This window comes from Myotis daubentonii, chromosome 9 (assembly GCF_963259705.1).
Source record: "Myotis daubentonii chromosome 9, mMyoDau2.1, whole genome shotgun sequence".
In the NCBI taxonomy this organism is placed as follows: domain Eukaryota; kingdom Metazoa; phylum Chordata; class Mammalia; order Chiroptera; family Vespertilionidae; genus Myotis; species Myotis daubentonii.
This window is the reverse complement of record NC_081848.1, coordinates 14,007,459-14,035,335: the sequence shown is the minus strand read 5'-3', so window position 1 is coordinate 14,035,335 and position 27,877 is coordinate 14,007,459. Positions and strand designations below refer to the sequence as shown.

General features: G+C 40.9%; 1 protein-coding gene across 1 annotated transcript; it reads right to left on the bottom strand.

Moving 5' to 3' along the window:
- Nucleotides 1-132: 132 nt before the first annotated feature.
- Nucleotides 133-27,877, bottom strand: RAB39A (RAB39A, member RAS oncogene family). The gene is made up of 2 exons (XM_059707977.1): nt 27,497-27,877; nt 133-3,066 (listed from the first exon to the last, which is right to left on the bottom strand). Exons 1-2 carry the CDS (start codon nt 27,841-27,843, stop codon nt 2,640-2,642), a joined length of 774 nt encoding a protein of 257 aa, XP_059563960.1. The 5' UTR covers nt 27,844-27,877; the 3' UTR covers nt 133-2,639.

Here is a 27,877-nt window from a genome sequence, read left to right as displayed (position 1 = left end):
AGTTACCAACTTTTGGGGCTCTGCCTTCCCATTTGTTTCTTCTGATTCTTTAATTATACTCTGAATCTTGGAACAGATCATACCCTTTAGCCCAAATATTAGTATTAAAAAATGTGTCCACTGAAAGTTAAATCACATTTTATATTTTAGGTGTTTAGCTTTATTCACCTTTTGTTAGATATTCACTTTTTGAGTTTATGCCATTTAGGACTGATGAAAAATTATAAGATTTAAATTTTTAACAGTAAAAATAGATTACTTCACATTTTGGGGGACAGGTATTTTCTTATCTGGTCAATTATAGTGTGAACTCACATGAAATTAATCTAAGGCTATCAAGAAAATGTTGACAATATAAATATTCAAAAATTATATAGTGATGTTATAATTTATATTTTTCTCTCCATAAGCACTATTAAAAATACTTACATGAACCTAGAAAATGTACATGTATTTAAAAATATAATATCTACCTTGAAGATGCGCAAAAACTAGATTCCAATATGACTTTTGCTTCAATTAAGTCTCCTGGGATTTCCCTTTCTAGCATTTGCTCTTTGGAGGAGTGGTGCTTCAGGATAAGAGGGCAGAGGGTACTCATCAAACCAAGAATTCCCCCAGGTCCATGAGAACACGCACCTCCTCTGCTTTCTCTCTGCAGGGAAAGAATATGAGAAAACCACATTCTTATCCATTGTAAATAGAACAGCATGCCCATGAGCAGCTGACACCAGTCCCACATTTGCATTCTGCTTTCTCTACTTACAAAGCTTTTTCACACGATTCAGTTGATTCTCAAAGTAATTCCATAAATGGGTCATCAGCTTCAATTTACAGGTGAGAAAACGGATGCTTAGAGAGGTTAAGTGACAAAGTACAGTAAAAGCAAGCTTAGAACCCAGGTTTTTTGATTCCCCCTTAAATATTCTTTCCACCATACCACTTTGGTTTTCAAACAAAATGAAGCTACTACAGTTTAACAGTAAAAACCTCATGGTTCCAAAAAGTCAACGTCATGGTGCCACTCTGTGATAGGAATGGTTTACAGAACAGAATAGAAATGTATGCTATAAAATATTTGAGATTGTCATCAAAATGTTCCTTCCAGGAGGGGAATTTAACCAGTAAGTTCAAAATTAGGAAACTCAAAAGTCATTTTGCAGACTTAACTCATTATTTTATCTTTACTTTTACTGGTGAGATGTAAAATATAACTTGAGTGCTAAATGTATCTAACATCTAACCAGAAAAATCTTTCCTACACTTGTATTGGAAATGGGGAAATTTAGAAACTTACTTGGACAAAAAAGCTGTTACTAAAAACATTCTATATTTACCTATATTGATACCGTATTTTTCCATGTATAAGATGCTATATTTTTCTAAAATTGTTAGACTGAAAATTGAGGGTCGTCTTATACATGGAAGTCAGCCAAGGAGGGAGCCTGCAAGTGCGTAGCTGCCCATACCTTGTCAAACATGCTTCCTCCATTCACAAAAACCTTATTGTTACCGATGTCAGCTGATGCCATAATTGGAGGTGGAGGGGGAGAGTGTGCAGATGCAACAGGGACCAGAGCATTCTGAGCCCATAAAGATGTCAGAAAACAAAACGATAAATACCGGTAAGCGATTGTCTTACTCTGCAAAATTCAAATGAAATCAGCTATGCAAAAGTGCATGGAAATAGAGCTGCAGAGAGACAATTTGGACCTCCAGCCACTGAGTGTATGATCAGACAGTGGAGAAAACAAAAAGAACAACTCCTTAAGATGCCAAAAAAGAAGAAGGCCTTATGAGGAAAACCAGCAAAATGTTTAAAATATTGATTTCTTAATTTGGGGTTGGAAAAGTGGAGGGCATTTTATACATGGGGGCGTCTTATACACGGGAAAATATGGTAATTTTGACAATAGTTCAAGGTAAATTGCATTTACTTTTTTGAAAATGTCAGTACAGAAATACATTTCTTTTTATTGTCTAAAACAGTATGCTATAACATCAAAACAGTCGCTGACAAGTGGTCCTTTGTTTTTATCTTTATAAATATTTGCAATGCAGTATTTTGCTTGGATCCTTATATAGCTTCATAAAACATAAACTTTTCAGGAGCAATAAATCAGAGAACAAAAAAGTATAAAACTTATTTTTTATGTTTATGCAAAATTAAGGGAAGATAAATATTTTAAATGTTTAAAAAACCTGGTACTGTACCTTAAATAAGGAACTGCTATTTTAGTCTAGTTGATAACTCTGAGATTGTTTAATTTGTAAGTGAACAGTGCACTTTTAAATCACTTTACTATTCAATATTAGTAAATGAACAAGAGAACATAATTCCTGATAAAATCTTTTCAATCAGACAAAAACCCCATTTCAAACTGTCAAGAAAAATGAGTAATATTGACATATTTGGACATTCGTTCAGCTATAAGCTAACAAAGTAGGAAAGGGGGTAATTTGATAGTTTCAAGAAAAAGTTGTCTGCTTTGCCTGATATTTTAGCAAAACACCGAGTCTTGTAGTGTAACATGAAAGCACAGTGCTCTGGATCAAACACCTTACAAAACAGTGCTGATGGTGGTCTCTGTCCTGGAAGGACGTCCACCTGTTCTTGACGGTGCTTTGCATGTCTGAAGTCAGCAGAAGCACTCTGTCCTGGGCTTCACTGCTTCCTCAGAAGAATGCACAGTATTTGGAACAAAACCACTTTTCACCCCTTCCCAGCCATCCTGAATACAAATCTCTCCCCTTTTGATAAGGTCATAGATGTCTCTTGTCAAGATAGTGAAGGATTCCTCAACATTGGTAGCATCTTTTGCGGAGGTTTCTATATACTTCATACCACAGTCCGCTGACAGCTTTTCAGCTTCTTCCCTTGTAACTTGACGTATTGAAGCTAAGTCGCATTTGTGTCCCACTAGCAAAAATACAATCCGAAATGGCTGCACGTGCATTTTTGCTTCTTCCAGCCAATCTTTCACATGTTCAAAAGATCGTCGGTTAGTAATGTCAAATACTAAAAATCCACCAACTGAGTTGCGGTAATAAGATCGAGTTATTGATCTGAAAAATAAAGAGAAAAAAAAAATGTTGGAAAAGGACAAGTTGCACCATAATAAAATTTGAAGATACCTTACTGTGATTTAACTAGAATTTATAAATCAAGTATATAGTGTCTTAAGTGAACAACCACTGACAACAAACGTTATTTTTAGATAGACAAATAAGCATCTCACACTGTCTTAGGATTATTATTTTCAAATATATGAAAGAATAACTATTATATCATTGTGGTTAAAAATAGGCACATAGAAAGATTTGGTGAAGGGCAGAGGTTGCTAGCAAACCAGATCTTAAGAGTATCTCCCAGTCATTAAATTGAATAAGCTCCTTCCTATTAGAGAAGAAACAAGGGCAAACTTGCTATATACTAGTATATAGTCCTATGCTATCCCTATTAAAAGAAACAGAAAATTGTTTGGAGGTGAGATGAGGTATGCTAATGATTTTTCAAAAGAAATGTTTTTATTGATTTTAGGGAGAGACAAAGGGAGAGGGGGAGAGAGAGAAACATCGGCTGCCTCCCACACTGAAGCCTGCAACCTGGACATATGCTCTGAATGGCAACCTTTTGGTGCACGGGACTACACTCATCCAACTGGACCACACTAGCCAAGGTTATGCAAGTGATTTTTTGCGTCTCCAGATTTAGTCTCCACTCTCTGGGCCTCAGGAAGCTGACCCTTTACAGAAAACTTTGCCAGACTCCCTTGCCGTGGTTCAGCCAGTGGGAGGTGCCTGCTGGAGACTGGAAGGGAGAACAGGTATGGACATCCCCCAACCCCAAGCCAGGCTGTGACTTGGTTGTGTTCCTCTGCATCTGATCAAGGCTCCTGTTGGGTAGCTCCACCCCCCATGGCTACGGCTTTCACCAGGTTCTGGAGATTTCATCCCCTCAGTTGCTTGCCCCTTGTGGCCAGGTGGTCAGTGGCTTCCCACTGTTACTATCCCTGAATAGCTTCACCATCCTTTGTTGGTGCCCTTGGCCTCTCCCACATTTCTGTAAATAGGTACTTCGTTAAACCCTTTTCAGATAATCTTTCAAATGTCCCATTTGTTTCTGACTGAGCCTGAGGCAAGGCAGCAAGGCCTGCCCTATACTGTTGTATATTTCTTGCCTTTTGATATGTTTTCTCTTCTTGCCTTTACATATATTGTTTTCTCTACCTAGAATGTCTTCTATCTGTTTTTGCCTAGCAAACTTCTATGTCTCCTTCAAGAGTCAGATCTAAAATCATATATGTGAGAAGCCTTTTCTGCCATCGACCTCTCCCCCTCCACCTCTCTTAGGCACTCCTCTTACAGTCCACTAGACCAGCGGTTCTCAACCTGTGGGTCGCGACCCCTTGGGGGTCGAACAACCCTTTCACAGGGGTCGCCTAAGACCATCAGAAAACACATATATAATTACATATTGTTTTGTGACTAATCACTATGCTTTAATTATGTTCAATTTGTAGCAATGAAATTGGGGATTACCACAACATGAGGAACTGTATTAAAGGGTCGCGGCATTAGGAAGGTTGAGAACCACTGTAGTAGACCTTTAGCATACTGTCAGTATGTCAATTTTTAAATGTTTTGGTTGGAATTGCTGGTATGTCTTCCTCTAAATTCAAGACTCCTTGAGGATCAAATATTTTTCATTTATGTACCTAATAATCATATTACCTGGCAAATGATAGATGTCACTTAATATCTGTTATACTGATTAATTTTATTGGAGGGAAAGCACTAAGTGTTATATGAGCCAGAGATTGCATGTGTCTCAGTTTCCAAGTTGTCAATGATTTTTCGAATTGAGATCATCCTTAAGCAAACTCATCTGTTACTTGCTGATGCATCAAAGGTCTTTGCAGAGGACCACTGGGTTATCTAGTATTCTCAAGTTTTGCAAACCTTCATTATCCCTATTGCTGAAATTACAGCTCAGTTCTGTGACCCGATACCACAAGTACCATTCGCTTGGAGTGTGAAGAAAGTTATTTTATTCCCCTTTCTTGCCATTTCTCCTGCTTTCCTGTTTCTCCTCAGAATTCCCACCAGAGAGATTCTCAGATGATTATATTTTAAAAATATTTTCTCAAAGACTACTATATTATACAGCCATTGACAATAAAAAAAAATCTCCCACTCTCTTTAGCAGGCTACAAATAATGCAGTTCAGTTGTTGCTTTAAAAAAAAAATTGAGCCCTAACTAGTTTGGCTCAGTGGATAGAGCGTCGGCCTGCGGACTAAAGGGTCCCAGGTTCGATTCTGGTCAAGGACATATACCTTGGTTGCGGGCACATCCCCAGTAGGGGGTGGGCAGGAGGCAGCTGATCGATGTTTCTCTCTCTTTGATGTTTCTAATTCTTTACCTCTCTCCCTTCCTCTCTGTAAAAAATCAATAAAATATATTTTAAAAAATTGAGGGACAACTGATTTTTATTGTTTTGCTACTCATCTTTATATGTGTGAATTTATGCTGATGTACAGTGCCTTAGGAGAAACCTAAGGTTATAAGATTGAAAGCTTTAATTTATTCAGCACTAAATCTGCATTACATTTATTCCCTATCCTACTTAATTTACCATTTGTATAATTTTTAAAAACATGTATCTGCTCTGGCTGGGCATCTCAGTTGTTTGGAGCGTCATCCTGTGCACCAAAAGGTGGTGGGTTTAATTCCCAGTCAGGGCACATACCTAGGTTGCCAGTTTGAACCCCCGTTGAGGTGAGTACAGGAGGCAACCAATTGATGTTTCACTCTCACATTGATCTCTCTCTCTCTCTCTCTCTCTCTCTCTCTCTCTCTCCATTCCTCTCTCTAAATCAATAAAATAAAATAAAAATCCTCAGGTGAGGATAAAAACAAACAAACAAGAAAACATACTTTTGTGGTTGAAAACTCAATGTTGAAATAAATGCTTGTATATTAGGGAGGGGCATGTCTTACACAGTAGGAAATGCCATGTGTTCTAGTACCTTGATTTAACTTTGAAAACATTTGGAATACAGCTAGCAAATAATTCTGTAAAAGAAAATTACAGCGGAACCAAGATGGCGGCATAGGTTAACGCCGGAGTTTGCTGCTTTGAACAACTACTTCAAAAGTGTAACCAAAAAACGGAAGGGACATCACCCAGAACCACAGGAACGCTGGCTGAGTGGAAGTCCTACAACTAGGAGGAAAGAGAAACGCACACGGACACTCAGAGGAGGCGCAGTGCTGAAGTCAAATTCTGAGGTGCGGAGTGCGCGGAGCGGGCTGGCGGCGGAGGGCGCGGTTGGCGTTTTCAATCGGGAGGGAGTCGCAGACTCTGAGCTCCAGATCCGGGCGAGTCTTTAGGGACCCAGACTCAAACGGGAGAAGCGGGTCTGTCTGGCTTCGGTCAGAGCGAGTGCAGCTTTCTCTCCCAGCTTTGCAGCGGGTGCTGGGACTCAGAGAGGCAGAGCCCCTGGGGACAGGACTGAGAGCCGCCATAACTGCTCTCTCTGGCCCACCCTGTTGATCCTGTTCGACCCGCCCTGCCCAAGCCCTGCACAGAGGCATTTGCCGGATAGCCTCAGGCAAAGGCTAGATTAGCACCTCCCTAGAGGACAGAAGTTCTCTCACTACTGACACAGCTGATTCTCATAGCCACTTGGCCTGGAGGTCAAACCCTCCCTGGAATTAGCTACAACAATCAAGATTTATCTATAAGGCTGCGAACAAAGACCATTAGGGGGTGCACCAAGGAAGCATAACAAAATGCGGAGACAAAGAAACAGGACAAAATTGTCAATGGAAGAAATAGAGTTCAGAACCACACTTTTAAGGTCTCTCAAGAACTGTTTAGAAGCTGCCGATAAACTTAATGAGCTCTACACGAAAACTAATAAGACCCTCGATCTTATATTGGGGAACCAACTAGAAATTAAGCATACACGGACTGAAATAACGAATATTATACAGACACCCGACAGCAGACCAGAGGAGCGCAAGAATCAAGTCAATGATTTGAAATGCGAGGAAGCAAAAAACATCCAACCGGAAAAGCAAAATGAAAAAAGAATCCAAAAATGCGAGGATAGTGTAAGGAGCCTCTGGGACAGCTTCAAGCGTACCAACATCAGAATTATAGGGGTGCCAGAAGATGAGAGAGAGCAAGATATTGAAAACCTATTTGAAGAAATAATGACAGAAAACTTCCCCCACCTGGTGAAAGAAATGGACTTACAGGTCCAAGAAGCGCGGAGAACCCCAAACAAAAGGAATCCAAAGAGGACCACACCAAGACACATCATCATTAAAATGCCAAGAGCAAAAGATAAAGAGAGAATCTTAAAAACAGCAAGAGAAAGAAACTCAGTTACCTACAAGGGAATACCCATACGACTGTCAGCTGATTTCTCAACAGAAACTTTGCAGGCCAGAAGGGAGTGGCAAGAAATATTCAAAGTGATGAATACCAAGAACCTACAACCAAGATTACTTTATCCAGCAAAGCTATCATTCCGAATTGAAGGTCAGATAAAGAGCTTCACAGATAAGGAAAAGCTAAAGGAGTTCATCACCACCAAACCAGGATTATATGAAATGCTGAAAGGTATCCTTTAAGAAGAGGAAGAGGAAGAGGAAGAAAAAGATAAAGATACAAATTATGAACAACAAACATGCATCTATCAACAAGTGAATCTAAGAATCAAGTGAATAAATAATCTGATGAACAGAATGAACTGTTGATTATAATAGAATCAGGGACATAGAAAGGGAATGGACTGACTATTCTTGGGGGGGAAAGGGGTGTGGGAGATGTGGGAAGAGACTGGACAAAAATCGTGCACCTATGGATGAGGACAGTGGGTGGGGAGTGAGGGCGGAGGGTGGGGCGGGAACTGGGAGGAGGGGAGTTATGGGGGGGAAAAAAAGGAACAAATGTAATAATCTGAACAATAAAGATTTAATTAAAAAAAAAAAAAAAAGGAGGAAGGAAATTCTGACATATAAAAAAAAAAAAAAAAAAAAAAAAAAAAAAAAAAAAAAGAAAATTACAGCAAAGTATATGCAATTATGCTATAAAACAGCCCTTATTAATGATGTTAGGATAAAGGGTCTTAATATGACACCTACCATTTTCTATCAACACTAATAAAAGAGAAAAATGGTAATTGGCGTACGAGCTACCCTTTTCATTGGCTAATCAGGGTTATATGCAAATTAACTGCCAACTAAGATTGGCAGTTAACTGCCAACAAGATGGCGGTTAATTTGCATATGTAGGCACAATGCAGGGAGGCGAAAGGGAAAGCAGGAAGAAGCCCCCTGCCACTGACAGTGATCGGAAACCCAGGGGGGAGCTAAGAGCTGGGGGGCAGGGCAAAGGTGGCCCTGGGGCCGCCTTTGCCCTGCCCCCCAGCCATGATCGGAGAATCAGGTGCCTTTTCCGCCCTGGCCAGTGATAGCAGGAAGTAGGGGTGGAGCCAGCGATGGGAGCTGGGCATGGTCGAAGCTGGCAGTCCCAGGAGCTAGGGGTCCCTTGCCTGGGCCTAAAGTGGAGCCCACGATCGCAGGGCCGCTGCAGCTGTGGGTCCCCGCTGCCCGGGCCGAACGCCTCAGCCAGAGGCATCCTGCAGGGGCAGGGGCAGAGCCCGCGCGATCGCGGCGCCCCCGCTGCCACTGCGGGTCCCTGCAGCCCAGGCTGGACGCCTAGGCCAGAGGCGTCAGGCCTGGGCAAGGGGCCGATCCTGCGATTGGAGGGTGATGGGGGTCAACGCCTGAGGGCTCCCAGTATGTGAGAGGGGGCAGGCTGGGCTGAGGGACACTCCCCCACACACACACCCAGTGCACGAATTTCGTGCACCGGGCCCCTAGTATAATAATAATATAATTGAACAATAGGACAGTGATTTTCAACCTTTTTCATCTCATGGCACAGATAAACTACTCAAATTCTGTGGCACACTAAAATATTCTATATAATAAAGAGCTAATATGCTAATTAGACCAGATGGCAGAACGACCCTCTGGAACGACCAGTGGGCAGGGCTGCAGGGCCACGGGGCCACAAGGCATCCAAGGCTGTGAGGACCAAGTGCCTTGCATGAATTTCATGCATCGGGCCTCTAATATATATATATATATATATATATATATATATATATATATATATATTGCTGATTTCACACGCAAAAAGAAGGTATAATTTTCATTCATTCACACAGGACTATTGTTGTGTTGGCTGTTGTCATTTTTTAATTTGACAATCTAAGGGAAAAGAGTTCAGTGCCCCTGACTAAACAGTCAGGTATTGCATGTTGTCAAAATTCTTGCAGCACATGGGTTTAAGATCGCTGATTTAGGGGAAGAGACAGGCCTTCAGGCTGAAAACTGAAACCTGAAAGGCAGGTCTTACAGCGAGGGAAAGGAAGCATCTTTCTTACTTTGGATCTCCTCTCTTGAGTCAGGACACTTAGATCTCTAGAAGTTCTTGAAGGTATTATAAAGAGGTAGAGAATAGATACTAAATGAACTAGTTAGGTAGGGCTCCCTGCACAGAATTCAAGAGTTGATGAGTAATAATTCTTTATCAGCAATGACATCTTGTTGCATGTTACTTTATAGCTATTTCCTTGTGGGCTTTGAAAGTCTCACAGAATGAATGGATGATTTAAAGAAAGGAAAAATAGGGAAAAAGAGAAGGGAGAAATATGTGAATGGATTTCAATTTGGTTTCAGGTGCGTTATGGGAGAATTAAGAGTATGAGACTATACTCTGACAATATTGGTAAAAGGGATACAGCATACCCTAAACCCAGTGTGATGGTGGTATGATGAGGAAGGTGAATTATGAAGAACATGGATCAGGGTTATAAGCTCTTAGCCACATCTTGTTCCTCCCAAGTGGAAGACCTGATATATATATATATATTTTTTCTATTTATTCTTTATTTTTTAAAAAACCTACCTAGAAAGCTACACTATTAGCAACTCCCATCCCACTTTCAGAGAACAGTCTTCTCTCAAAATGTTTTCTCCTCCTCCTTGCCTTAACTGAAACTGGCCTGTCCCTGAGAATGCAGCTTTCCCTGCAGCATGCTCATGTTGCTCATTCCATAGGATCAAGAGCTGCCTTCTGCCTCCCCAGTGCCACTTCCAGATAATTATTCTCTCCCGACCCTGTTGTGAAAAAACTCCCTGCTCCTTGGAGGCTTATGCCATCAGGCTCATCTGTTGTCATTTGCCAATTGCTTGGTCATTCTCCATGTACTTAAGATTAGCACTTTGTTTTGTTTTTCTTTCTATCTGAATTCCTGACCTTCTGATTACTGTTTTCAGCATCCATTGAATTATCTGATGCCATCTCTAAGTTTCTTGATTTTCTTAACTCTAGTTAACTTTCCCCTTTATTCTGCCTTTCTTATCCACTTCATTTTCATCATCAGCATTGCTCACTACCTCAAAAACTACAAAACTTAATCTACTTTTTGATCAATATCTCACAGCCCACAAACATGTTTTTACTATAATTCTTTAATTTATTTTTTTAAATATTTTCATTGATTTTGAGAGAGGGAGAAAGAGAAACTTTAATGTGAGAACTGACCCAAAGTGCCTATAGCAGACTGGAATGCTCTATCAAGCCTGGGAAAGTTCCACTGGACAATTATAGGAGTGGCATTTTGGAATAAAGGCATGCTGTCATTTTCAAGAGCTATTTCACTTTTGAGAAATCATTTGTGGCTTGCAAGCTTTCTTTGATAAGAGACGAAATAAATGCCTGGCTGTGGAATACCAAGCGACTGCAATCTAAGTGCTCATCAAGAGCTATGTATTCTCTGACTCATCAGGCTAGAACTTTGTCACCAAGCAGAAGTCATATATATAAGCAGGAATAGGGTTGGAACCTGAGGGGACCCAGGGTAACAAGGCTCAAACACCAAGCACACCTACTCCTGCAGCACCCTCTCAATGTGTGGCCTTATCTGGATTTCCCTATATTAAAAGAGAGAAAAAAAAATTCAAGTCTGCCTTACCGATGGCTGGAAACAATATGCTGGCATTGGTCAGCCCCATTCAACTTGAAGGTCAAAGGAAAAAAGAAATCCTCCCACGTGTGGAACTTCTCCCAGAGGAAGAGATGGAGAGATATAGGTAAGAATCTACACCAATTCATGAGCAGAGGATAAGAGTTTGACATGTTGGAAAAAAACAAGATTGGAGGACTAATAACAGGAGGTATTGGGGAAGAGGTATGTCGATGGATGTGAATACTTGTATTCTATGTGAATAGTCACCATAAACCCCTCTATGGAGGAGTTCCTAATAATCAGTGAAACAATACATTCTGTCCTACAGTTAAGTCACTAAATTTTCACCCCGGTTTGGACTCAAAGTGGTCTTGGTGGAGAGATGGAGGCTATGACTGGGCTTAACAGAGACTTTCTCTTACCTGGACTGTTACTGCTTAATACCCATTTTCCCAGCAGCTACTGACACCTTGGTTATGGTACTTTACTCTGGGAGGGTCATCATGGAGGGGACACTGATATGTCCTCATTGTAACTGACATTTAAATCTGGATTCAAATGATACTTACACCACCACTCATGAACTTATGGAATGCCTTATACAGCCATGGTATCCCATACTTTGATACAGACCAAAAACTTCACTTAAGAGAGGAAGAGATAGGGAAACATGGAATTCAGTGATCTGGTCATTGTCACATCTTGTCCTATAAAACTGTGGAATGGGTATTAAGATTCATAGAAGGAAAAAAAAAAGATTCAGTTATGCTCATGTCCTGATTTGTAAAATTTTGGCATGATCCTTCAGGATGTATATGTTCTAAATCAGTGAGGAATAGAGTAGATGGTATTTCTCCCCCTCCCCCAATAAATAGATGCAGTGGTTTGGGAAACAAGGGGTGAAATGGGGTGATGGTGCCTCTCACAATTACACTTAACACAACACTTTTTTGTTGCTCCTAATCCCTATAACTCTAAACTATGCTGATATAAAGGTTTAGTATCCAAGGGAGAAATGCTTTCACTAGAGAACCACATGAAGCTTCTGAATTAGCTGAGGCTGCCAACAGTCCATTTGGGGATTCTCTTTTCCCCTTTTTTGTTAATCCTCCACTGAGGGTATTTTCCAATGATTTTTAGAGAGTGGAAACGAGGGGGGAGAGACAGAGAGAGACAAACATCAATGTGAGTGAGACACATAGATTGGTTGCCTCCCACACATACCCCGACGAGGGCCAGGGATCCGGCCTGGAACTGAGGTATGTGTCTTTGACTGGAATGGAATCTGACCAATGGAATGGGACCCTTTAATCTGTGGGCTGATGCTCTATCCACTGAGCCAAACTGGCTATGGTCATTTCGGGATTCTTATGGAAGTGGGTAAATAGGCAAAAAAAAAAAAGGGAAAACAATGTTGTGGGGATCACCTGGCCTTCTGTGGTTCTTGCTGCCCAAAACTCCTGGGATCTTTTGGTTCATTCTAGACATGGTCCCTCTAGTTTCCCACCAAGTCTCTGTGCCTCAGATAGGCTTCCAGTTACTTTCATTTTTGATTAAGGTCCTCAAGTTGGTTTTGTTGCTGGCAACCAAAGACCTGATTGCTACAGTTTGCATATCTACACTAATAAAAGACAAACATGCAAATTGACTGTACCTTTGCTATGCTTTAAGCCACGCCCACCAGCCAATCAGAGTGACTATATGCAAATTAACCCAACCAAGATGGTGGCCGGCAGCCACGGAGCTGGAGCAAGCAGGAGGCTTGGTTGCCCCAATGATGGAGGAAGCCAAGCTTCCCGCCTGCTGTGGCCAGCTCTGAGCTCCACTCAAAGCAACAAAGTTTCAATTATAGAAGATAAATAAACCCCAGATACCTGCTTTCAGCTGCCGTGGCCATGGAGCTGGAGTGAGCAGGAGGCTTGGGTTGCCCCTGGCGATGGAGGAAGCCAAGCTTCCCTCCCACCCGCCCTGGCCGGCTCTGAGCTCCTCTCAAGGCTACAAAGTTTCAATTATAGAAGGTAAAAATAAATCCCAGAATAAAAAAAAAAAAGGAAGAAAAAAAGGAGAGGCTGGGAGCTTCCGTTGCCGGGGAGGCTTGGCCAGCCTGAAAATGGCCCTCAGCCCCTCACCCAGACTGGCCAGGCACCCCAGTGGGGACCCCCCACCCTAAAGGGGCTGTGAGAAGCCTGCAAACAGCTATCAGCCCCTCACCCAGGCTGGCCAGGCACTCAAGCGGGACCCCCACCCTGAAGGGGGTGTGACAGCTGCAAACAGCCATCAGTCCCTCACCCAGGCTGGCCAGGCACCCAAGCGGGACCCCCACCCTGATCCAGGACACCCTTCAGGGCAAACCAGCTGGCCCCCACCCATGGACCAGGCCTCTATCCTATATAATAAAAGGGTAATATGCAAATTGACCCTAATAGCAGAAGGACTGGGAATGACTGGTCACTATGACACACACTGACCACCAGGGGGCAGATGCTCAATGCAGGAGCTGCCCTCTGGTGGTCAGTGCGCTCCCACAGCGGGAGCTCTGCTCAGCCACAAGCCAGGCTGATGGCTGCCAACACAGTAGTGGTGGTGGGAGCCTCTCCCACCTCCTCAGCAGCGCTAAGGATGTCTGACTTCAGCTTAGGTCTGCTCCCCGCTGGCAAGTGGACATCCCCCGAGGGCTCCCGGGCTGCCAGAGGGATGTCTGACTGCCAGCTTAGGCCCAATCCCCCAGGGAGCGGGCCTAAGCCAGCAGGTGGTCATCCCCCGAGGGGTCCCAGACTGTGAGAGGGCACAGGCTGGGCTGAGGGACCCCCCCACACAAGTGCACACATTTTTGTGCACCGGGCCTCTAGTATTTTATAAGAAAAGAATAATACAAATCAAAGTCACAGATATTTTTAAATTTTCAAGTTTCATGAGGCCAAAGTTCATTATTTTTAAAAATTATTGGGCTGAAAAACACATGAGATCTACCCTTAACAATTTTAAGTGCATAGTAGAGTATTATTAACTACAGCACAATGTTGTATAGACCTTTTTCATCTTGCATGACTGAAACCCCATGCACCATTGAACAGCAGCTCATCTCATTCTCCTCCCACCCCCTAGCAACCACTCTTCTACTTCCTGCTTCCATGAGCTTGACTACTTTAGGTACAGGCAGTATTCGTCCTTCCTTCTGTGACTGGCTTGTTTTACTTAGCATAAGGTGCTCAAGATTCATCTATGTTGTAGCATATTATAGGACTTCCTTTTTCATAGCGAAATAACATTCAATCATATGTACACATCACATTTTCTTTACTTATCAACAATGTTTATTCTTATATGTATGTTTGATTTAGAATAGAAAAACGTGGTCACCTTGTTTATGTAAACATTTTTAATTGTTTAATTTTCCTTTTATTGAAATACATATTTTATCTATGAAATACATAGATAAATGATATTGAGAGCACTGAAGTTTGCTTACATTTACAATGAGTTACTTACTATAAGAGCAGTGCAATTAAGTGTGAATGATATCCTTTGGAGAATTTGGAATTTTTTGACACAAATTACGTGATTACCGACATTCTAAAAAATGTCAATGATATCTCACATTAAACAGTTATTTAGTTTCTTGGAAGGCGCTTAAAGTAGGATGGTGTTGTCATATGAAGGACAAAAGTCCCTAGAATGCTCAAGATTATTTATACTAGTTACTTATATATATAAAATTTTATCTGAAAGTGGCAAGGTTATATGCTGTTATTATGAACTTGGTTGGATGTGCACAAGCCTCTTAAAAAGCAACAAAATATAGAGCACTTGCTGACTTACTTTGGTAAAATGAACCAGATGTTCCATCCTGAAAATGCCCTTCTTGTGGCTTTGCCAATTGTAAAATAGGCATTTAGAGGCTAGAAGTACTTTAATGCCAAAGGCTGTGGGCAGCAAGCAGCCTATGAAAGCATTAGTGTCAGGAGGCCTCTGTCACTATGATATTCCACTCCTCCGTCTCCTTCTGGGAACATTTGCTGTGTTGATGCTTTATTTATGCGACCCCTGCCTTGTAATCTGGGCCTTTCCCACTGTTATCAGGAGATGAAACAAGTCTCCCCATTCCTTTTATTGTTACTGATGCTAACAGTCCCTGCCCTTGCCTAAGATTCTGAAATTTAAAGCTTATAACATTTTTCTTTATACAAATATTAAAATTGTTTTCTTTTATAATCCCAGGGTCTTTCATCAAAAATCAAGTTTGTGGTTGTGAAGGTTATACATAATACTGATAAGAAAAAGAGCCATAGTATCTCTTTGACTATGGGGATTTAATCCCTGACCATCTTGTATTTTCCTTTTATAAAAGAGCATCACTTTATGCTCTGGCTGGTTCGGCTCAGTGGATAGGGTGTCGGCCTGTGGACTAAAGGGTCCAGGGTTTGATTGTGGTCAAGGGCTCGATCCCCAATAGTAGGCATGCAGGAGGCAGCCGATCAATGATTCTCTCTCATCATTGATGTTTCTGTCTCTCTCTCTCTCTCCCTCTGCCTTCCTCTCTAAAACCAATAAAAATATTTTTTTAAATTAAGAAAGAAAGATAGTGAGGCCTTCTTATCACACCTAGCATGCTATATTCACCATTTCCCTCTGTAGCAGGTAAGACATTCTGATATCCTATATAGTTTTTCCAGTTTCTCTGGTTATAGCCTTTCTCCGTGAGAGCAAGGATTCCTGTCAGGTCTTTTGGAATGCTGTATCCCTAAGTGTTTAAAACAGACTGGGCACACGCGAGTCCTATCAATATTTGTAAATGAATAAAGAGCCAGGTTAATTAATTCAGATTTTGTCAGACTGTGCCCAACCAGCCTGTGAATGCTGAGCAAATGGGAAAATACAGAGAGAAAAACAAAAAAAGCTTATCTCCTTTTGATATTTATAGTAAGAATCTGTGAAGTCAAAAGGAGAAAAATAGGCTTAATAACTACATATGCTATAAGCATATTGGTGAAATAATCTACATTTTATCTTAAAAAGTACTGTATTTAAATAGAAAGTAATTCAAATTGTACTTTGCAGTGGATTCTGGAAGGCGAACAAGTTATGTGTGAAAATCAAAATAATTTATTTGGAAATTAACGAGAAATGTTTCTAGCTTCATTAATTGCCTATAAGGTGATGATGAAATGATACTTATTTTCTATTTGGTATTTTACCAGAAAGTGTACATAACAGATTTCACTTATTTCAATGCTTTCTGGCATGCTTTTGCAGAACAAAGATGATGATGACCAGCCTCTCATAATTGTGGTTAGAATATTGGCCCGCTGGTTTGTACCTGAGTTACAGGTTCCCTGCCCCGGTTGGAGCAGCAACCAATTGACGTGGCTCTCTCACATCAATGTTTCTCTCTCTCTCCTCTTTCCCCTTCCCTCTCCGCCTCCCTTCCACTATCTCTAAAATCAATGGGAAAAATATCCTCCAGAAAGGATTAACCAAAAAAAAGAACAGAAAAGAAAAGAGAAAAAAAAGAGGGAAAAAAAGAATATTTTTTCTTGGGTTAATTCTCTGACCATTTTTGTGATTTCTGTCTGTTCCCATAAGGCTTCTATACTGTTCTGTCTCATGTGCTTTGGTATATCTCTGCACATAGTGGAATTTACCACTTGTGTTTATCCTTTCCTCATTTTGCTGTCTGTGAAATTATGCAGCTTTTATTGTCAAGTCCTTTGTATAGATTATGTTTTTTTCCTTTTTTCTTTCTCTATTTTTATCAAAGTTATACGTGCAAACTTAATTTTTCCATTCCTCCAACTTGCCAATATCATGGTATCATACTTTTAGAAAGATCATGTTTTAGCACTTATGTTTTTCTGACCATGGAGATTCTTTTCATTGCTGAGCTCTGGAGTAATCTATGACTTATTTCCCTTAAAGTTAATAATTATCTTCCATATTAGTCAAGATAGACTAGGTCAGGGGTGGGCAACCCCTGGCACGTGTGCCAAACATGGCACGCCAGTAACTTTTGCTGGCACGTGAAATCCTCTCTTATAATCTTCCATTTACAATTTTTTTCTTAATATCGACTTTTTTATTTTTCAGATAAATTCAGTGTAGGTGCATCTTAGATAAATAAATAATTTTACATAACAAGTTATCTTAAAGACCATAGACATGGATTGACAAGAGAGGGGAAGAGCAATTTCTATGCCTCTGCCTTAACTCTCCCTGCCTTCCTAGATCCGACCAGTGTTTTGGTTTCATCCACATGCGCTTGTGAATCTTTGTTCTCAGTGATAATTTTGTTAAGTCTCATAATAGGAGTAGCCTGACGGATGAAAGTAGTAGCTCGTGCATATCTCTGAAGGTCACGAAATATAAACCTGATGTAAAATCTCTGTCGTCAGTGATGCAGCAGCAAAAGTCCCACTGATAATATCAAACAGAGTCATAAAGTTTTTTGTCGGACTATCAGTGTACATGTATACATTAAAAAATAAATGTATTTTTCATCATCATATACTGTGTTTTTGTCGCTCAAATGAATTTTATTATTTCTTCAAGGTTCTTCACATACGTACACCTTAAGAGATATCAAGTAGGTGTAATATGTTCTCAAAAAATTAGGGTTGGCACGCAGAAGAATTTTGAGTCAGAGATTTTGCTGGTTTTGGCACGCACTCACAAAAAGGTTGCCCACCCCTGGACTAGGTTATGGGCAGTAACAAACAACCTACATCTAGATAGGAAGAATGTTAACACTAGAAAGACTGAAATTTAGTATATACCTATATTGCCCAAAAGCAGTCAAAATGACTGCATTGTGAAAGAATAATATCAGAGCACTCTTCACTTATGTTCCTTAGCTTTTCCAATAACTCACTTCTATTCGACATTTCTTTCATGAATTTAGGGCGCAAAAGAAATAAAATAAACAACTTATTAGAACAAGTATCACTGCATAAAGATTCGAATAAGTACTAGTTTAGCTTATTGAGCAACTGCAACTTATCAAGTATCGACAATTTATCATGTACTTGTATGTTATCATGTGACGGTAATCGAAAAAAAGAAAAAGAAAACTGTTATTTCAATACAGAGCCGAATTGGTCATATAAGAAATTTACTCAATTCAATAATAAGAGTTAAAATTTCCCAAGCAGTCAAAATAACTGCTTTTGGGCAATATAGGTATAACACACATATATATATATACCGGAAATGAAGGAGGGGGAGGTAACTACAATTATTAATAAACGCATTTATATGTTGTACAAAAAGTCACAAAATTCTAAGACATTGTGTCCTTATATACATAATTGTTTTTCTAATTGAAATTAAAAAGCAGTCAAAATGACTTCCTTGGGCAATCTAGTGTTAAAGAATCTGGGCTGTATTTTAAACCATCTCATGAAACTTCTGCTCAAATCCACTGGCCACAATTAGTCACATGATTCTGCAAAATGCAGGAGGATAAATTTATTCCTCACATGTGTCCAGAAGAGGCATCAAATATGAATGAGCACTAAGTCCCTACCACATCTTCTTCTTTTTCTCTAAATTTCATGTAGTTTTCAATACTCCAACCCCAAACTCTCTACCAGTTGCCTTTAAGAAGGTAATTCGCATTGGTTTTTCTGTCAATTTCCCCTTCCTGAAGAGGTCTCTCCTACAACCTTTTGCCCTGCTCCAATCTGGCCTGGTTGTCCTTGGTATCTGCAGCAGAGAGATTATCCTAAGATCTCCCTTCACCATCTTCCTGGGAATTTGCTTTACCCTTCTTCACAGGTAGTTCCTTTTCATTCCTGGTTTACTTCTGTGTGTGTGTGTGTGTGTGTGTGTGTGTGATGCATCCTCAAGTAACTTCCTAAAAAGATGCATGAAGTAATATTTTGAAATCTTTCAACTTTGATTTCTGCTCTCACAGCTGAATGATAACTTGTCAGATATAGAATTCCTTCAGAATTTTGAAATAATTTCTCCATTGTCTTCTTGCTTCAACTGTTATTTTAAGGAAATCTAAGGTCAATCTGATTCCTGATATTTTTTTAAAAATTTAAATCATTTTTATTTTTCAATTACAGTCGACATACAATATTATATTAGTTTCAGGTGTACACCCCAGTGACTAGACCAGTGGTTTTCAACCTGTGGGTCGCGACCCCTTTGGCGGTGGAACAGGGGTTGCCTAAGACCATCCTGCATATCAGATATTTACATTACAATTCATAACAGTAGCAACATTACAGTTATGAAGTAGCAACGAAAATAATTTTATGGTGTGTCACAACATGAGGAACTGTATTTAAAGGGCCAGAAGGTTGAGAACCACTGGACTAGACATTATATAACATACCAAGTGATCGTCCCGATAAAACTCATACCCATTTGACATATTCCATAGTTATTAGAATGTTATTGACTATATTCCCTATGCTGTACTCTATATCCCCATGACAATTCTATGACAACACATTTATACTTAATCCCTTCACCTTTTGATCCATCCCCCCAACTCCTTTCCCATCTGTCAACATCAAAATATTATCTGTATCTACAAGACTATTTCTGTTCTGCTTGTTCATGTATTTTGTTTTTTAGATTCAATTGTTGATAGATATGTATTAATAGCCATTTTATTGTTTATATTTTTTATCTGTTCTCCCCCTTATTATTATTAAAGAAGAACCATTAATATTTCATGTAATTCTGGTTTGGTGGTAATGAACTCCTTTAGCTTTTTCTTGTCTAGGTAATGAACTCCTTTAGCTCTTTATATATCCTTTGGTTCTAAATGATAGATTTGATGGGTAGAATAATCTTGGATGTAGGTCCTTGCTTTTTATCGCTTTCATTATTTCTTGCAAATCCCTTCTGGCTTGAAAAGTTTCTGTTGAGAAATTAGCTGAGAATCTTAGGGGAGCTCCCTTAAAGGTAATTAAATGCTTTTTTTCTTGTGCTTTAAAGATTCTCTCTTTGTCTTTAACCTTTGGCATTTTAATTATGATATATCTTGGTGTGGGCCTGTTTGGGTTCATCTTGTTTGGGACTGTGCTTTCTGGCCTTGAATGCCTATTTCCTTCACCAAGTTAGGGAAGTTTTCTGTCATTATTTTTACAAATAGGTTTTCAATTTCTTGCTGTCTCTCTTATCTTCTGGCACCCCCATAATATGAATGTTCGTATGCTTGAAGTTATCCCAGAGGCTCCTTACACTATCCTCATTTCTTTGGATTCTTTTTTCTTTATGCTGTTTTGATGGGTGTTTTTTTGCCTCATTATATTGGCTTCATACTCTACTATTAATTCCATGTAAATTATTCTTCATTAAAGTTAGTATATCCTTCATTTCTGACTGGTTCTTTTTTATGGCTTCCATGCCCTTTTTATGCTGTTGAAGTTCTCTCTAAATTTATCTACTTTTCTCCTAAGTTCTTGGGCTTCCTTATAATCAATGTTTTGAACTCTGCATCTAGTAGATTGCTTATCTCCTTTTTCTTTAGTTCGTTTTCTAGAGTTTTGTTCTGTTCTTTTATTTGAGACATGTTTCTTGTCTTTCCATTTTAGCTGCCTCTCAGTGTTTGTTTCTATGTATTAGGTAGAGCGTCACATCTCTTGGGCTTGGTAGAGTGGCCTTATATATTAGGTGTTCTGTAAGATCCAGTGGCACAGCCTCCTGGATCACCTAAGCTGCCCAAGGGGTGCCATATCTGAATCTTCCAAGTGTTTCCTCTCCTCCAGTGTGTGAGCCATATGTACCCTTCTGTTATAGTTGTAATTGCTATTGTTGGCACGTCAATAGGAGGGATTTACCCATAGGCTAACTGGCTGCCACGAACATGCAGGATCAGCTGTGCAGGGACCCCACAGATGCCAGCAGAGTCTACCCATTGAATGTGGAGGTGGCTGGGTGGTGCTTTGATGTGGTCTGAAGTTGTCTACCAGTTGCACTGTCTCTGGCGCCTCCCGGGAGGTGCAGGCCAAGGCCAGCCTCCACCTGTGCTCTGCATGAGTTAGAAAGTGATCTACAGAAGGCTGCTACTTGTGCTGGGCCTGGAAGTGCCCAGGTGAAGCCAAGCTGTGAAATAAGGTTGGCTGCTGTTAGTACTGGGCTTGGGGTCACTTAGCAAGAGATATGGGGCATGCTGAAGCCAGGTACTGCTGGTTTGAGAGGTTTTGGTAAAGTCTGAAGCAGGAGCCAAAATAGGCGATTTGTATGGAAACGTCACTGGAAACAGGTTGGGTGGCCCACAAGTTGGGAGGTATGGGGTCTCAAGGAATCACTAGGGTGGGGTGAACAGTGTGAGCCAGGTTCATGGAGACTCAGATATAGCACCCCCTGCCAGCTCTGTGTGAGGATGGATGGCTCAGAAAAGGAACAATGGCCTCTGCCAACACTTTTCTCTAGGAAAAAGCTGCTCATCTAGTGCTTGCCCTGATGCCAGGCAATCCAGTTCCTTCCAGTACGTCTGGTGTCCTTGGAGCTGCTGTTCTGACATGGAGATCACAGAAAGTGAGCCTGAGTAAGCCCATGTGTGATCCCTTTAAGACGAACGCCAGTGACTCCAGCAACCCTCCATCTCATTCAGCCACAATCCCTACTGGTTTTCACAGCCAGAAGTTACGGGACTTCTCCTCTTGGCACTAGAACCCTGGGATGCGGGGCCTGGTGTGGGGCTAGAACCCCTCCAGGGGGACCTCTGAAGTCAAGATATCCCTCCCAATTTTTATCCACCACATGTGGATGTGGGACCAGCCCCTTCAGTGTCTCAACAGCTTCTTCTTTAAACCTCTAGTTGCAGGACTTCCATTTGGCTAGGTCTCAGGTGGTTCTGAATAATGATTGTTCTGTAGTTTAGTTGTAATTTTGATGTCCTTGATCTTTTTTGTGACCTCTCCTCTCCCCCCGAAAGTTTGTAGGATCTTCTCTGTGGCTCCAGTGTTCTAGAATTTTATGACAATGTGTCTTTGATGTATTGTACTGAACCTTTCTAATTTGAAAACTCAGTCCCTAAATCTTGGAAAAAATTTTTGAATTGCTTCACTGATGATATCTCCTCTCTCTCTCTCTCTCTCTCTCTCTCTCTCTTCTTTCTGTTTTATCTTTTTGTTACTTGTGTATTCAACCTTTGGACTAATCCTGTACTTTTAAATAAAAAACTTCTTTTCCTATTTTCTAGGTGTTTGTCCTTCTGTCCTACTTTTTGAGAGATTTCGTCAACTTTATGTTGAGTGTTTTACATTTTCTACTATGTTTCCAAAAAGTGTTTTGTTCTCAGAATATTCTTTTTTTAAAAAAAGTATCCTATTCTTCTTTTATGATTACAATATTTTTCTATTATCTCTCAGAGGAAATTAAGAACAGCTTTCCTTTGTCTGTTTTAACATTACCTTCTCCCTTATTAAGTTTGTTTTCTCTGGTTGATTTTTACCTGTCTGTTTTGATCACTTAGATAGCACTTTGTGCTTATAGCCCTTTCCTAAGTTAATCTGCTGGTTAACTAATGTCTGCAGGTCTTCCATTGCTCCAAACATAAAAAGTTGAACAGTTCTGGCCAATGAATGTGACAAAAGCAACTCATTAAGGTAGTGTCTCTCAAAGTATACTCCTTAAGATACTAGTTATCATAGATTTTCACATTTTAAAAATAGTCCCTCAAATAATTTTGGGAAATGCTAGTTTAATCAAAGTTAAACAGATTTCTTTGCCACAATACTTCTTAGAGCCTTAATGATATTCATGTGAGAGAATGCTATATGCAATACAGGGATTTCCAAACTTATTTGATCACAGAACCCATCTTTTAAAATGAATCCCAAAGGATGAGTGTTCTGTAGAACATGCTTTGAGAAGCACTGCATTAGGGAGACATTATTCTCTGAGCTTGATAACCAATGGCTGAAACTACAGCACCTCAAAAGTCAGATAATATGAAAGGAAAATAAATAAAAGGCCAAATCTGGTGTGAAGCCTCGAGGTCTCCTATTACTTACAGCTAACATTGCTATTTCTTTATCTCATAAAAGTGCTTTTTATGGGAAAAGTTTGATTCATGCTACCTAATATAAAATTATACTACAAGACCAGAGTAATCAAAACAGCATGGTACTGACCTAGCCAGTTTGGCCCAGTGGATAGAGTGTTGGCCTGCAGACTGAAGGGTCCCGGGTTCGATTCTGGTCAGGGGAACATTCCCAAGTTGCAAGCTCAGTCCCTGGTGGGGGGCATGCAGGAGGCAGCCGATCAGTGATTCTCTCTGATCATTGATGTTTCTCCCTCTCTCTACCTCTCCCTTCCTCTCTGAAATCAATAAAAATATATTTAAAAAAACCAAACAGTATGGTACTGGCATAAAAACAGACATATATATCGATGGGACAGAATAGAGAGCCCAGAAATAAACCCATGACTTCATGGTCAATTAATATTTGACTAAGGAGGCAAAAACATACAATGGGCTAAAGACAGTCTATTCAATAAATTGTATTAGGAAAAATGGACAGATACTTAAACCCCCCCCCCCCCAAAAAAAAACTAGACTACCTTCTTATAGCACACATAAGAATAAACGCAAAATGATTAAAGACTTAAATGTTAAATTAGAAACCATAAAAATCCTAGAAGAAAACATTGGCAAGAAAATCTCGGACATTTCTCGTAGAAATTTTTTCTGATATATTGCCTTGGGCAAGGGAAACAAAAGAAGAAAAAAACAAGGTGGAGTACATCAAACTAAAAAGTTTTTACACAAAGAAAATTATCACCCAGCTGATGTGGCTCAGGGGTTAAGCATCTACTCATGAACCTGGAGGTAGTGTTTTCTTTTCCCTTCTGCTGATATGGAATACAGTATCTATGAAGATGATTATGTCATAAGAATAACAGAAAAATGAGAAGGACAGTACCTGAATGATGGCCTGGAAGAGAGGCGCTCCAACTTGGATCACTTACCTTAAAACTGCTTGTTACATAAGTCAAATAAACCTCTATCTTTAATGACAGAACTATAATTTTGACTCTCTTAATACAGCAATTTAGCATTTATCCTCACTAAGACATAGTGTTAATAATAATAATTTAACATATATGTGTTATATTACAACTTACAATATGCTCACATATACATTATTTTTCTAAACGAGCGATTTTCAACTTTTTAACTTCATGGCACACATAAGCTAATTACTAAAATTCTGCAGCACATAGAAAAATACATTTTTTGCCAATCTGATCCCCAAAAAAGGTATAATTTTGATTAATTCATACCAGACAGCTATTGTTGTATTGGCTATTGCCATTTTTTATTTGAAGATCTAAGCGAAAAGAGGTCAGTGCCCTTGACTAAATCGTCAGGTATTGCATGTTTTAAAAATTCTTTTAGCACACTGGTTGAAAATCTCTGTTCTAAACCTTCCTCATTTTTATTTTGTTCCCTTTTAGTTTTTGCAAGTAGTTATTGTCTGCAAGCATGTTAATCTAAACATTGAAAACAAAGGCTTTATTTGTCTTTCTTTCCTATATAATAAAAGGCTAATATGCAAATTGACTGAATGGCAAAATGACCAGTTGCTATGATGTGCACTGACCACCAGGGGGCAGATGCTCGACACAGAAGCTGCCCCCAAGTGGTCAGTGCACTCAGCCAGAAGCTGAGCTCATGACTGGTGAGCGCAGCAGCAGTGGCAGGAGCCTCTCCTGCTTCCACAGCAGTGTTAAGGATGTAAATTGACAGGGAGCGGGCCTAAACCATCAGTTGGACATCCCCCAAGCACTCCTGGACTGCAAGAGCAGTGATGGCGAACCTTTTGAGCTCAGCGTGTCAGCATTTTGAAAAACTCTAACTTAACTCTGGTGCCGTGTCACATATAGAAATTTTTTGATATTTGCAACCATAGTAAAACAAAGGCTTATATTTTTTATGTTTATTTTATATATTTAAATGTCATTTAACAAAGAAAAATCAACCAAAAAAATGAGTTTGCGTGTCACCTATGACACGCATGTCATAGGTTCGCCATCACTGTGCAAGAGGGAGCAGGCTGGGCTGAGGAGACCCCCCCGCCCCCTACTCTGAATGCACGGATTTTGTGCACCGAGCCTCTAGTTATTTCATAATTAAGCTGGGAGGGGAAAAAGAAAACTAAGGCTAATCACAGTTATAATTATTGGCTCACTGTTATTTTGTCTGTTTTCAAGCTACATGCCAAGCTGTCTAAAGGAGGTTCCTTTTTGTTAGTTTATATTTAAACTAACAAAAACCTCCAAATATAAAATTCCCAAAATCCTAATGGTATGATTACAACTGACAGAATTGTATCTTCATGAACTATAGTATCTTTCTATGGAATAAATATTAAAGGATATTTATTATTCAAAGTAAGTATCTGTATTTTCATGATGATACAGAGTAATTTAACAGCAATTGTTTGAAGTGCAATTTTATGGTGAGACATCCTGCTAAATGAGAGAAAATCAAGTATTTGAAGGTAACTACTGAAATATGTATGTATTTATAAATACATCTTATTAAAGAGCCAGACAAAATAAAGTATGACTCATTTTTGGTAAACATTTCCTAAATTTTCTTATATTATTATGGGAGTTACCTTCTGGTTTTAATAATGTATATAAGATGAATTACTATTTACTTTCTTCTTAAAGAGAATGATCTATTTAACAGAAAGGTCTTTAAGATCTAATTAATTATCCTGTACTCTCTTGTCAGTAAGTTCAGGAACCACTGTTAAGGAAACAATTAGACATAATAAAATTTTACCACCCATGTTTCTTGTAGTTGCAATTCATAGTAGATGGTAGAAGTTTAAAGCATTCAAAACATGTTTTTATTATATTCACTTTAGTGGGGTGAAGCAAGAGCTATTAGCAAATGCTAAAGGAATTTGTGATCTATCTTAGAATGGTAAAACTACAAGGAACCTTAGAGCTCCTTCATTTCACAGATGAGGAATCAGAAGTTTGAAAATTATTTTAATTAAAGGAAGCTTCCTGAAGTGGAAAAAAAATTCTTCATGAAATTCTAGGTATTGTATAATTCAAATCAAAATCCTTTCACATCGGTCTGGAGGGCTGCCCTAACCATCTTTCCGCTTCATACATGGGAAAACTAAGGTATAAGCAAGCTAAGCAGTTCACTTATTATCTCTATGAATCAGTGTCATAGCTGGGAATGGAAGCCAAAACTTTAAATGCTGGAACAACCTCACAAAAGTAGGATGAGCTCATAGGGAACGGATGCTGGCTGCGGGAGAGGGGAAACCATGTTTGGGAACTCCTCGCATGGAGTGCTCTATTTCACAAGCCCCGTACTTGCTGAAGACTGCAAAATGCTTGCTTACCGATTTGAAATCGTTACAAACCTCCAAGGACTACAGCAACTCAGATTCCCTACCTTCCTCTAAAAAAAGTGTCCTTGAGTCCTAGGACACTTAAAATGTGCTTTGTATTTGATGCAGTCTTACATGTCCAGCAAGTGCATACAATCTACATTTAGTTTTTATTCACATAACGTAGGTCGCCTTTGTGAAATCCTTCTTTCGGCGTTTCAAGCGAACATTTAGAGTAAGACTACTCATTGGAATCCCTCCTGTTTAGAAACGTATAAAATTCACCTTGGGACGTTACAAATACCAGTACAATAAAAGTTCCCGACAGATCTCAGTACGCACACCTTTTCCCCACCAAAGCTCCAATGACGATAAACTTGCAGAGAGAACTCAACCCTTTAAAAAAATAACAAAACAAAGCAAAAAACCCTGAGCTGTGCCCGTGTTTCTGATGTCACATCTGGTGGTTGTACCAGACACATTCCCACGGGTCGTGGCCGGTATTTCTGATGACCCCATTCGGGGCTGCGAGGTGCTCAAGCCATTACCGCATCCCTCTCCGCTGGCGATGGTCCGGGAGCTCACGCGGGAGCAACCGCGCGGGGCACTGCTGCTGTGCAGCCCACGGGACCGATCGCGAATCGGGGGGGCCCTACCTGGCAGCCCCCCCGGGCCGCGCAGAGGGGACGCGGCTCGGTTAGCGGAGGAAAAGGGGGGCTCCGCGGAGGGGGGCGGCCGGGCGTGTGCAGCAAGGGACGCGGAGTTTGGGGAGAAGGCAGAAGGGGAACCGAAGAGTTGGGGATCGAAATACCAGCAGGAGCCGAGCGGGTTGGGGAAGAGGGGGGTTCGGTGAGGGTGACCCCGGTTCGGGCGAGTGAATGAATGACTTGGAAGGGGGCGCAGGAAACGGGTGCCAAAGAAAGAAGTGAGAGATAGCGGAGGAGGAAGTCGTCCCTGGAAGGGGAGGGGCGAAGGGGAAGCGAGAGTGGAGTGTCTGCACTTTCGAGGGGAAGCGCCAGGAGCCTCCCCGGACCGGGGCTCCGGCGCCGACGCGGGGGGAAGGGCGGCGGGCGGCGGAGGGCCCGGGGTCCGGGGTCCGGCGCCGACGGCCTACCTGAAGCGCTCCTGCCCCGCCGTGTCCCAGAGCTGCAGCTTGATCCGCTTGCCCGGCTCGATCTCCAGCAGGCGGGAGAAGAAGTCCACGCCGACGGTGGGGTCGCAGGCGGGGGAGCGCAGCCCCGGGAAGCGGCCCTGGGTGAAGCGGTGCAGGAGGCACGACTTGCCCACCGTGGAGTCCCCAATCACGATGAGGCGGAACTGGTAGATCCAAATGGTCTCCATCGCGGCGGGCCCCGCGCGCTCCGGGGCCGCCCCACCCTCCCCACGGCCGCCCGGCAAGTTCGGCGGCGGGAACTGTCCCTTCAGCACCTCCGGCTGCCCGCCCGCTGGCTTCCAGCACATTCCTGCGGCCGCCGCCAGGACCCCGCCCTCTCCG

Bases quoted from the DNA above. Each gene is read 5' to 3' on its own strand.
- RAB39A (XM_059707977.1), bottom strand. From the start codon at position 27,843: ATGTGCTGGAAGCCAGCGGGCGGGCAGCCGGAGGTGCTGAAGGGACAG. The intron at 3,067-27,496 runs GTAGGCCGTCGG...TTTATTTTTCAG, and splicing joins GCGGGGCAGGAGCGCTTCAG to ATCAATAACTCGATCTTATT.